This window comes from Lepidochelys kempii, chromosome 15, assembly GCF_965140285.1.
Source record: "Lepidochelys kempii isolate rLepKem1 chromosome 15, rLepKem1.hap1, whole genome shotgun sequence".
NCBI classification, from domain to species: Eukaryota; Metazoa; Chordata; order Testudines; family Cheloniidae; genus Lepidochelys; species Lepidochelys kempii.
The window spans coordinates 25,033,551-25,045,701 of NC_136394.1; the positions used below are offsets into that span (position 1 = coordinate 25,033,551).

At 40.0% G+C, this 12,151-nt stretch overlaps 1 protein-coding gene across 1 annotated transcript in view; it reads right to left on the minus strand.

The window, feature by feature from the left end:
* The window catches only part of DNAH10 (dynein axonemal heavy chain 10), a 102,135-nt gene that overhangs the window by 74,757 nt on the left and 15,227 nt on the right, over positions 1–12,151 (minus strand). Inside the window, exons 6-13 of the mRNA XM_078848986.1 lie at positions 9,663–9,893; positions 8,494–8,684; positions 7,782–7,980; positions 6,057–6,251; positions 5,204–5,374; positions 1,806–1,982; positions 1,225–1,401; positions 176–345 (exon numbers count right to left, since the gene is read on the minus strand). Of these exons, the coding sequence (XP_078705112.1) occupies positions 176–345; positions 1,225–1,401; positions 1,806–1,982; positions 5,204–5,374; positions 6,057–6,251; positions 7,782–7,980; positions 8,494–8,684; positions 9,663–9,893 (1,511 nt within the window). The remainder of the gene's footprint in view (positions 1–175; positions 346–1,224; positions 1,402–1,805; positions 1,983–5,203; positions 5,375–6,056; positions 6,252–7,781; positions 7,981–8,493; positions 8,685–9,662; positions 9,894–12,151) is intronic.

Sequence of the window (12,151 nt, forward strand, 5' to 3'; positions counted from 1 at the left end):
ACCAAAGGAAAGATTATTTGTGCAAAGTTCCAAGAAAACATAACAATGACTACAGGGTCTCGTGTTTTTAAAATTTGATGACAAAGGGCCCATTCCTGTTCTGGGTGAAGTCAATAGGAGTATTGCCATTAAGTTCAGTCAGAACATAGAGCATGTTCAAATTTTATACCCTTACCTAAGAAATTTGTCCTCTTGCAGGGCCACATTCCTTGCTATTTCAGGTACTGGAAATCCCAGCTGCTCCATGTATTTTGTTTCATTGATAACCTCTTGGAGGTTGGGAGAAAAATTGACTGCGAAACGGCTCCACTTCTCCCCGGTGTCAACCTCTTCAGAATGCAGGCTCTACAGCACAGAAGAGAAACAGCAGCATGAAGGAGGGAGAGGACATGTCAGACAGCTAAAAATCAAAGAAACGATTACCTGCAAGGGGCATTTTCAAGGCAAACAGACTGATTCAATTGTGTCATATAGCACAGCAGGCTTGGTATTCAGGGCTAGCTGTGGAAATGCGTTTCAGACTGGCTGCCACACTCAGCACTTTCTTTTCATGAATTAAATGCAACTATCTCTTAATTTAAAATGGACCATAAGAGATAGAACAAATACTCCCCCCTATATGCTGTCCCAACGATCCATAATGGAAAACCCAGTGTTTTAGTCCCAAAGAGTTTACAACCTAAATAGACAAGGCAGACACAGGGTGGGGGAAGACACATAACACACAAGCAGAGTGAACAATGTGATGGCAACAAACTCATGTTAATTTCATGATTTTTTTGGATTGCACCCAGAAGTACATGGGAAACAAGTTGCCCTTTTAAGTGGAGTATCCTGCAGTGAGCACAGCACAAATCTCTATATAGTAAAGATGGGGCTGTTGGAAAATACTTACTATTTTTTACAGCACCTGAATAATGTGCTCAGAGCAAGACAGAGATATTAAGACAAAGTACTGGCATGTCCTACATAGAACTGCCAGGAATGGTGGCACAAAGCACATTATAATTTATGCTTCTGCCAGGTCATTCAACAATTGTGACAAATATGACAGCCCATGTCAGATCCCCAAATAATTCTGAATTCAGAAGTATCGACATTTCCCGCAAACAACTCAGTTCCTCTCTTTAAGAAACCACTCTGAGAAAATCTCACCTGATCAGTAACTTGGCTACAAATCAGTGAATAAGCAGAAGATTAACACCTGACCCTTCCTCCCCTCACCTGATCAGAGGGCTCCAAATTAGCTTGGACTATGGTCCCAGAAGGATGGACTTTAGCAAGCAGGGTTTTTTTCAATAGTACTGGGAGCATCTGTTCAGTCCAGTCCCTCCAATTATCATATTTCAGATCTTCATATTCTTTCATTCTCTTAGCCACTTCCAGATACTTTTGTTTTACCTGTAAGAAAGAATTCAGCTCCATTCATCTTACTCTATAATAGAGACAGAGCCAACATTTTCTTGTCTGAACAGGGCTACTTAAAATAGTTTTTAATATTTGTTTTTATTAAATAAGGGAGCAAGTATAGTCTAGTGGTTAATGCAAGGGGTTGAGACTGTAGACTCCTAAGGTCCATTGCCAACTCTGCTACTGCCTCTTTGAGACACACCCAGAGATGTCACAATCAATCCGTGCCTCAGTTTCCCCATTTGTAATATGTTTTGTATCACAATACTTATGTAGACAAACATGCCATGAATCTTAATTAATGCATGTAAAGCACTTGTATATATTTGGATGAACAGTGCTATTGAAGTGCAAAGTACTACTTTCTTTATTAAATACCAATGAAACCAACATACCTCCTTGCCACGCTCACTAGCCAGCAACTCCTCTACTTCTTGAAACCGAATAATAGTGTGTTTGATACGATGAAAAAGGGATCGTGACCAATATATTGCTCCAGCCATTGGAGGATGATTCTTGTACAGAGGTGGATTACTGAGGTTTTGGATGAAGATATTATTAACTATCTCAATCTATAAAAGAATCGAAACAGTATAGAGTTATCAGAAACATCACCTTTCATCTCCACTATCTCTAGCACATGCTAGCACATATTACAAGGATCAATAGCTAATTCCAGCAGCAGAACACTAACAGTTTGTTAAAAACTTCCATGGCATCTTTATTTTGGATTAAGCTAATTAGAATTATTTGCCCTTCTGCATTTTCACCAATAGGTGCTCATTTCACTTTTGATTTTCCCAGTCAGATGGCACTTCATTTTAAACATAATGTCCTTTTGATGTTCTTGCATTTTTTTATTAAAAGGATATAACTTTATATTATTATATTATTTATTATATATTACACACACATGCACACCCATACATACATGTGGTCATATTTTGGTTTCAATCATATAAGCAATCTCAAATGGTCATCCTAATATTATTCATACAAAAAGAAAAACAAGCTTTCAATACCAAGGGATCAATCCTGACTTCACCTGGAAGGTGGAAAAAGGTGTGTGACAGGATCTATCAGGCCTTCTCTGCCCCTGCTAGAGGCATCAGCACCCTGACACCCCTCTTCTCAAGGAAAACCCACTTAAGCCAGGCTACCAATAAGACTCAACCCGCCAGAGGACTAGAAGGGCCCTAAGGAGACACTGACCGATTGGGAGCCAGCAAACCAGTTAAGAAGGCTTGCAGGCTTCTACTGAAAGAGTGCTAGGCAAGACGGGTATAGAGGAGGTGCACCTCAGTGCCAGCTCAGAACCTAATGGGCGAGGTCAGGGCCTTGCTTTCAAGCACTGCAACTTACCACTTGCCTTTGAGGTTTGTTTATTTAAGGGAACAGATAAACAAAGATAACAAATTCAGAATATGGCCAACTGTTTAGAGACTGACACCAAGCTTTCAGCATGGGCCGCTCTGCTCCAGGCAGGTGGCCACGGCTTGCGGACTAAGGCAGAGAGCTCTGGCAGTACCTCACTTGACCCCACAGGAGGTGCTATGAAACAGCCCCCACCTGTGATGAGGTGGAATTACATGTGCAGTAGTGTTGTGTGCACATAATGCATGAGGAGAGCCATGATCTTATCATGGCAGCTACAGCTGCTGAATAAAATATGGCGTGCTATCTGGTCAAAGAGGGAGTCCATGAGCTGGCAAGCACATATTCTGCCACCATCAGCACACAATGGCAGGCATGAGTTTTATTGTGCATATTACTGCTGGCAAGGAGATGGTAGGAAGTCTCAGGCAGGATGAATGGCCAAGATGAATATGCTACACAGATATTTGTCTACAACTGCAGGATCTGACATTAAGGATACTATTGTGCAACTGGTCCATGTGTGAAATTCCCTTCAAAATCACTGAGAATGCCTCATGGAGTGGTGGCAGAACCAATTCCTAAAACCGAATACTATAGGAAAATGACCCTGTTGGGAGAGCATTTGATGCTGGGATTTTGACCCTAGAAGGAGTTTATAAATGGCAGGATTTGGGGAGATGGAACCTGATCCAGAAAGGTGCTGATCACCTGCAGTTCCTACTGATTTCAATGGGGGCTGCAGTTACACAGGACCTCTCAAGATCAAATGCTTTATTAGGTGCCACAGAAGCAGGGGAAGAAAAACATCTAAAGTATCAGTAAGTAGTAAACTGAGGTTGTTTATCCCAGGAGAAATCTCTTAGACCTGATAAAGAGTACCTTTCATAGTTCTTTAAATGTATCCTCCACTAATTTATACTCTTGGAGTGAAGACATATGCCCTGAAAAAACTTCAACTGGACAAAATGCAGCAGCCTCTCTGCTTAGCAACACAGTTCACTCTGAAGGCATTACCCTGATGCCCTCCCCTCAGCAATGGCTCCCCAAAGATTATAGAATGGAGTTACTCTGATATTCAAAGCTCTCCATGGGACTGGCCTGGACTACCTTAGAAATCATAGAATACCAGAGTTGGAAGGGACCACGGGAGGTCATCTAGTCTAACCCCCTGCTCAAAGCAGCACCAATCTCCAATTTTTGCCCCAGATCCCTAAATGGCCCCCTCAAGGATTGAACTCACAAGCCAGGGTTTAGCAGGCCAATGCTCAAACCTCTGAGCTATCCCTCCCCCCACTGCTCCCTTTATTGCCCTGATCTCCCATAACTGATATGTTCCTATCGAACTATCACCCAGCACAAGGAGGCTCATGAGTGTAGGAGACATAATTTTCACTGTAGAACAGTGGTTCTCAAACTTTTTTTTCATGGACCACTTGAAAATTGCTAAGGGTCTCGGTAGACCACTTCTGGTTTCTTTCCAAATGTTGTTTGTACGTTAACTAACTATTGTAAAGTACTTTGGATAAAAGCACTATATAAAAAAACCTTAATAATAAATATTTTTTGTTCTACAAATAAAAGCACACAACTCATATTTTAATATCAGTAGTCTTACCTTTCTAATGCGATGGATGTGCCCTCTCTCTCCAGCCACGACAGCCTCTGAGCTGGGGCTGGGAAAGGGGGGGGTCTCTCCCTCTCTCCCCCACCATGGCAGTCCCCGAGCCGAGGCTGGGAAGGAGGGGGGATCTCTCCCCGGCAGCCACAGCCCTGGGGCTCGGGAAAGTTGCCTCTTTCTCTGGCCGCTGCAGCCCTGCATATCCAAAATTCCCCCCACCCCCTCTTTTCACCCCTCTGCCCCCTCCTAGCTACCCCCTGTTCCCTGCAAGCCCATCACCTCACCTTACATGTGCGTCTTCTCCAGGGTCCAGGCACCTAATCAGTGGAGCCATGCCTGTGCGGGCTTCACTAATTAGGTGGATGGACCTTCATTCTCTCATGTGCGGCCGCTGTGGACCACCTGAATGGAGCTTGCGGACCACTGGTGGTCCACGGACCACAGTTTGAGAATCTGCTGTAGAACTTATGCCCACAAGAAATAAAAATGACCACAAGCCCCACTGCATACAGTACTAAATGCAAACCTTGTCTCCCTTTGACCCACAATAAGTATCCTGACACAGACAACCACATACACAAATATCTACATACTAATCTTGCTATTTCTCCTTCAGGCTGCGAAGAAAAGAGAGAGATTGTTATGGTTATTTCTAAATACTTGGGAGACTCTCAAACACTATGGTGACAGGTGCCGTATAAGTCCCTAGACAGATATATAAATTTATTGTTCAAGAAGGGATACTTCTACTTGGTAGAGAATTTTATGTGTTTCTTAAGAAATTCTTAAGTGAAATACCTCTTTACAATACTGTGCCAAAATATCATTAAATTTCATCATCATCTGTCTATTGATGGCATCCCGAGAGCGGATGTGTTTAAAGTTTAAGAGCATGTCAAAAGCAGCCTCTGCTGATCGAAGGGTCTTAAAGGACTCATCGATAAAGTTCTTGGCCTCTTTTTCTATAACCTAGACAAAGAAAAAGACAGCAAGTCAAGAAACAAAACTGCTTATGGATTAACCTTGCGGAGACAAAGGGAGGAAGAGAGAGTGGCCTAGGTGTAAAACACGTAACGTTGGGCTAACATTAAAGTATAATTTTGCTTCTCTTTATTTGATTTTTTTTTTAAAACAACTGATGCCTGTTCAGTGGCCTAAGGGAAATGAGTGCGCTGGATCTCAACCCAATACCTACAGGGCAAGAGTCTACATCACAATAAGCACCATCCCAACTGGTACCATTGCTGGCCTTCTCAGCAGAGAGGTGAGAGACTGAAGGAGTCCAGGAGTGTGAGCCTTAACTCCCATTGAGATCACAGGAAAGGCATGTTAGCAGGTGAGTGTCAGGAAGGCAAACTCTGCCACTGCACAATAAAAAAAGAGCTTCAGACTCCAGGGCTGTGAATGAACCAGCACCTTTCGCCAGCTCTACGTTCACATGCAAAGTGTAAAACAAACAAACAAAAATAACCTTTGGCTTCCTCCCAAAACTTCAAATTAAAATGTTTGGCAATGTTTATCTAATTTTTATTTTATTATTTATTTATTTATTACTTTTCAGGCTTGCATTTATTTTAAGTTTAAATTTTTAAATTCTCGAAGGAAGATGGACAGTGTTATAGAAATAACCAGCACAGGATCTGCTACCTACCAGCACTTCTGATTTAAAATCTTCCATAACAAATTTCCACTGAGAGGCACATTTGATACTAAAAGGGTCAAAAGTCAGCATTTCCATAGGACTAATCAGCCCATCAACCCTTCGCAATACGTCATCTATGCGCTTTGGATCTCCAGTGACAGCTTTCAGTTCAGGACCAAATATATTGTAGAACTCTTCAATAACCTGTTTGTTCAGACAAACAGACAAGAAGGAATTATTTTTAACTAGCTTTCTGCCACAACAATATTTTTGGTTATTCTTTCCTTTAATAAATAACTTTTACAGAGGAAATAAATAATCCTTACACTGACATACAGTTTGTATATTCCCATAAAAGACTGTACAATTCCATATAAAAATCTAGGTGCCCAATATCACAGTTCTTATTCAGACAAAATTCCAATTCCTGCTGGTAGGAATATATTGATAGTTACTACAAAGTTTATATCCTTTCTCTTACCCCCACTTTCTGATCAAAAACTCACTTATCCACAAACATTTATATTTATTATGTCAATGGCATCAAACACGAATTTCCATAATTCTGATCAATTATCTTGCATTTGACATACTGACCTTTCTTATGTGTGTCAAATTTTCCAAAAGACTGTACATGGAAAACTCCCACAGTTTTAGGGATTATTTTTCCCCCAAACGAAGTATGTTTACTGGTATTTAGTATAATTCTGATAAGCTACTAAATCCTAAAAATGACTAATATATAAAAATATTTGATTGTTTTAAATATGTATAGAGTTAGCAATAACATAAACCTATTACAATATATCTTTTCTGGACTAGGGCCCTGATCCTGAGAAGACTTAAGCATGTACTTAACTACACACACACATAAGTAGTCCCACTGACATCAAACAAGTGGTCCCACTGTCCATTGTCTCAAGTTAAGCACAAGCATAAATATCTGCAAGATTTGGTTGTAGTTTTGGATAACTGTTTCTCTATTTATGTCTCTGAATTTTTTTTTAAAACATTACATTTATTCTTCATGTTAAAAGTACACATTTAAAATACAAGACCTCTTAAAATATTTAAATTATTTTAATGATAATATAATAATGAGTAAATTTGGTGATGAATCACGTTATCCATCTCCAAATAAAGAGCCCAATTTGGATTAAAGTCAGCATCCATTTCTGGTCCTACACAGGTTGACTCAGATATAGGAACCCATTCCATAATGGGGTACTGGTGAGCAGAGCCTTATGCTCACACTGTCCTACAGAAACCAATGAGACTCTGCAGGCATCAGAATCTATCCGCATGGATCCCATTGAAGACTTGGGTCGATAATTATTACACCCCTATAATTTTATCCCTTTTGAACTTCCTTCTTCAGTTTGATCCTTTTCCTTTTCCTCCAACTTACTTGGCCCACACTGAGGCCAAGGCCAATAGTATTCCAAGATCAGATAATAAGTGCTCAAGCAGGCAGAAACCATCTGCCTTCCCTCCTCTGAAGCCTTATGTATATTAGAAAAGGTGTGTAGAGTCCAACAACCTGGGAGGCAGGAGATATACATTTCTACTACAACAATATTACGAAGAATCTGCCAGGTGAGCCCATTAGCAAATTTCTTAAAGGTTACTAACATTTCATTCAATTCAGAAAATACAATACAATGCAAAACAATCTCTCACAGCTGGGGAATCTAGATACACAATCCTTCTATTTAAAACCACACACATTACTACCTGCACAATATCATACAGATCTTGACAGATTGAAGCCATATAATCTGTTTTTTCAAATAGACGCTTTCGGTCAAATTCCCATCGTTGATCTCTTCCCGAGGCTTCAATTTGGGCACGAATATCAAAATAGGATGTTTTCCACATTTCAAGGGTGCCTTTGGCTTCCAACAATTTAGTTTTTGCAATGCTTCTATCTTCTCTATTAAACAAAACAAAGCCATTAGAAGACTGACAAGAACCCTTAAAGGTTTAATATGAAATTACGCTTTCATTGAGCTAGAATATCTTGGTTCAATAAAGTCTTCTATTTTAATGAAATCTAGCTAAAACTTAAAATTTCACAATACTGTCTCGCTCTCAAGAATATTTTATGACTTTGGTTTTTGAAAACTTCAAAAGGAAGAAAGATTTCAGGGCTGATTCTGATAGCACTTACATCATATTTGTACCACTAGAATTCCATTGATTTCAATAGAGTTACTACGAATTTATACCAGCCCATGTCAAAAGGGAACCAGAACTCCCATCTTTAAAGCTGCTTCAATAATATATGACAGTGTATATATGAACTTCTCAAATTTGCCTTTAAATTTGCTAACGAAAGCTTCTGAAAATAAGTAAAACACACTTGGTAAGATTGGCACCTATCATACGCAAGATACTCAAAGCTACTAATAGTTATGACCTAGTTAAATAAGAATCTACTGCTTACTTAAACAAAGTCCGTAAGTCCACAACTTTGCAGACCCTTGCTGTAATTTCCCATGCAATTCTTTCCATGAGGGGTATCATCCGCTCATCTTTGTTGTAATGCCGTGAGATAATCCACACCATTCTCAGTGCGTTCATCATTGAAGGAATTGTATCCAAGACAATATTAAATCCAGTGCCATGAGTTAAATTCTTTTAAATAGAGGATAAATATTGTGAATAAGATTGCCATGAAAAAACAGATACCTATTCTATTAACTAAATACTTGGGCTCAAGACAATTTATGAGACTAACAAACATGGCCAAATCTAGCAAACCTACATGTCAGTAACTTTAAAGTTACTAATGTGCCTAAGTGTTTGCAGGACTGGGCCTACAGATGTGAATATTCAGGTTTTGGCAATTTGCTGTCTCATTAAAATTCTAGTTTTCATTAAAGACTGCCAGTACTTATTGCCCAAATCTACCTCCGAATGCTTGAATGAGTCCTATCTCCTTTAACAGGAGACTCATGAGTGCATGGGAGACTCAGCGTCAGAAACTGGCCCAAAAATGGAGTAACAACAAATCTCTGGTTTTGTTTATTCACTCATTTTATTACCCTTGTTAAGTGACTCCCCCAAGGCTGTTGCATAATAGTGAGCACTTCCTACGTTAAGTGACTAAAATCTCAGACCTAATTCTACTTTCAGTTACTATTCGCAAATACAACTCCCAGTAAAGTCGGTTCCAAAACTGGGGTTTGAAGCACCCCATATTCCATCAAGGTCTAGTGGGCACAGAAGTGAATGAGAGTTGGCATGCAGTAGATAAAGCAACCAAGATCTTAGGACCCTGATCCAACTCCCATTGTCAATAAGAGTTGAATCAGGCATTAATTCAGTAAACTTGTACAGCTGCCTAAAAAGGTTACAAACCACTTATCTATGAGAGAGAATACGCTCTCCTTTCTATTGATCACTGCCATCCAAACAACTCTTTACCTAGGAAGAGAAGCTAAACGAGCATTTTCTTCTTTTTTACTATTTAAGCAAATCACAGTGTATTTTTATTATTGATAAAAGAATGATAGGAAAAATAAAAAAGAACAGCTAGGGTTATATCAAACGAAAGACATGACTGAATTAAACACTAACAAATCTTCCCAAAGTATCATTAGATAAACATACCTTCAAATGGCGCTCCAGAGTTGAAAGAAACCTAACATTATCTACAGCTTCCACATGGTGCCTGCTAAGATCACTTATGACTATCTGCAAATTTTCAAGAAATCCAGATTCAGCTTCCTTTAGTATTGCTAAGATTTTTTTCACTAATGGGAGCTTTATCTGTTCAGTCAGAGCACTTAAAGTAGCATTTCTTTCACGCCACAGGTCAATTTCTGCTAGTGGACCATTACCCTGAGGATGAGAGGAAACAAGAAAAGGCATTAGAATTCTCTTTATGACGGGGGGGAAATTATAACCATGCTGACATTTCTTAAGCTTGTATTTGCAACATGTTCAGTACACTAAACAAGGCTGCATCAATAAAGATATTTATATGGCTACACCTGCATAATATGGCCATAAGATATTTCTGAAACACTGAGCACTTCCTAGAGGAAGAAATATTTGCAAATTTAGGCTCCAATCATGAGATAAGCCCCACACAAGCAGACGCCTGAAGTCAATGGGGCTTCACACAGGCAGTGGGGTCTGCCATATGGAACTAACTGCAGGATTGGGGCTTTAGGCCCCAGTTCTGCAAACACTTATGCATATGAATAACTGCGTAGATATGCATAGTCAGGTTGACCGTAATGGGCTTACTCACTTCCATAAAATTACTTGTGTGTATAACTATTGGCAGAATCAGGTCCTTATAGTGAGAATTTTTGAATAGTCATGAAGATTTCCATCCCTGCCCATCCTGGCTAATAGCCATTGATGGACCTATCCTCCATGAATTTATCTAGTTCTTTTTTGAACCCGTTATAGTCTTGGCCTTCACAACATCGTCTGGCAAGGAGTTCCACAAGTTGTGCGTTGTATGAAAAAATACTTATTTTTGTTTGTTTTAAACCTGCTTCTATTAATTTCATTTGATGGCCCCTAGTTCTTGTGTTATGAGAAGGAGTAAATAACACTTCCTTATTTACTTTCTCCACACCAGTCATGATTTTATAGACCTCTATCATATCCCCCCTTAGTCATCTCTTTTCCAAGCAGAAAAGTCCTAGTCTTATTAATCTCTCCTCCTATGGCAGCCGTTCCATATCCCTAATAATTTTTGTTGCCCTTTTCTGAACCTTTTCCAATTCCAGTATATATTTTTTGAGATGGGGTGACCACATCTGCACACAGTATTCAATATGTGGGTATACCATGGATTTATATAGAGGCAATATGATATTTTCTGTCTTATTATCTATCCCTTTCTTAATGATTCCCAACATTCTGTTCGCTTTTTTGACTGACGCTGCACATTGAGTGGATGTTTTCAGAGAACTATCCACAATGACACCAAGGTCTCCTTCTTGAGTGAAAAGAAAAGAAGTACTTGTGGCACCTTAGAGACTAACCAATTTATTTGAGCATAAGCTTTCGTGAGCTACAGCTCACTTCATCGGATGCATACTGTGGAAAGTGTAGAAGATCTTTTTATATACACACAAAGCATGAAAAAATACCTCCTCCCACCCCACTCTCCTGCTGGTAATAGCTTATCTAAAGTGATCACTCTCCTTACAATGTGTATGATAATCAAGTTGGGCCATTTCCAGCACAAATCCAGGTTCCCACCACACCACCCCCCCCACCACACACACAAACCCACTCTCCTGCTGGTAATAGCTTATCTAAAGTGACCACTCTCCTTACAATGTGTATGATAATCAAGGTGGGCCATTTCCTGCACAAATCCAGGGTTTAACAAGAACGTCTGGGGGGGAGGGGGGAGGAAAAAACAAGGGGAAATAGGTTACCTTGCATAATGACTTAGCCACTCCCAGTCTCTATTCAAGCCTAAGTTAATTGTATCAAATTTGCAAATGAATTCCAATTCAACAGTTTCTCGCTGGAGTCTGGATTTGAAGTTTTTTTGTTGTAAAATAGCAACTTTCATGTCTGTAATCGCGTGACCAGAGAGATTGAAGTGTTCTCCGACTGGTTTATGAATGTTATAATTCTTGACATCTGATTTATGTCCATTTATTCTTTTACGTAGAGACTGTCCAGTTTGACCAATGTACATGGCAGAGGGGCATTGCTGGCACATGATGGCATATATCACATAGGTGGATGTGCAGGTGAACGAGCCTCTGATAGTGTGGCTCATGTTATTAGGCCCTCTGATGGTGTCCCCTGAATAGATATGTGGGCACAGTTGGCAACGGGCTTTGTTGCAAGGATAGGTTCCTGGGTTAGTGGTTCTGTTGTGTGGTATGTGGTTGCTGGTGAGTATTTGCTTCAGGTTGGGGGGCTGTCTGTAGGCAAAGACTGGCCTGTCTCCCAAGATTTGTGAGAGTGTTGGGTCATCCTTCAGGATCGGTTGTAGATCTTTAATAATGCGTTGGAGGGGTTTTAGTTGGGGGCTGAAGGTGACGGCTAGTGGCGTTCTCTTATTTTCTTTGTTAGGCCTGTCCTGTAGTAGGAGACTTCTGGGAACTCTTCTGGCT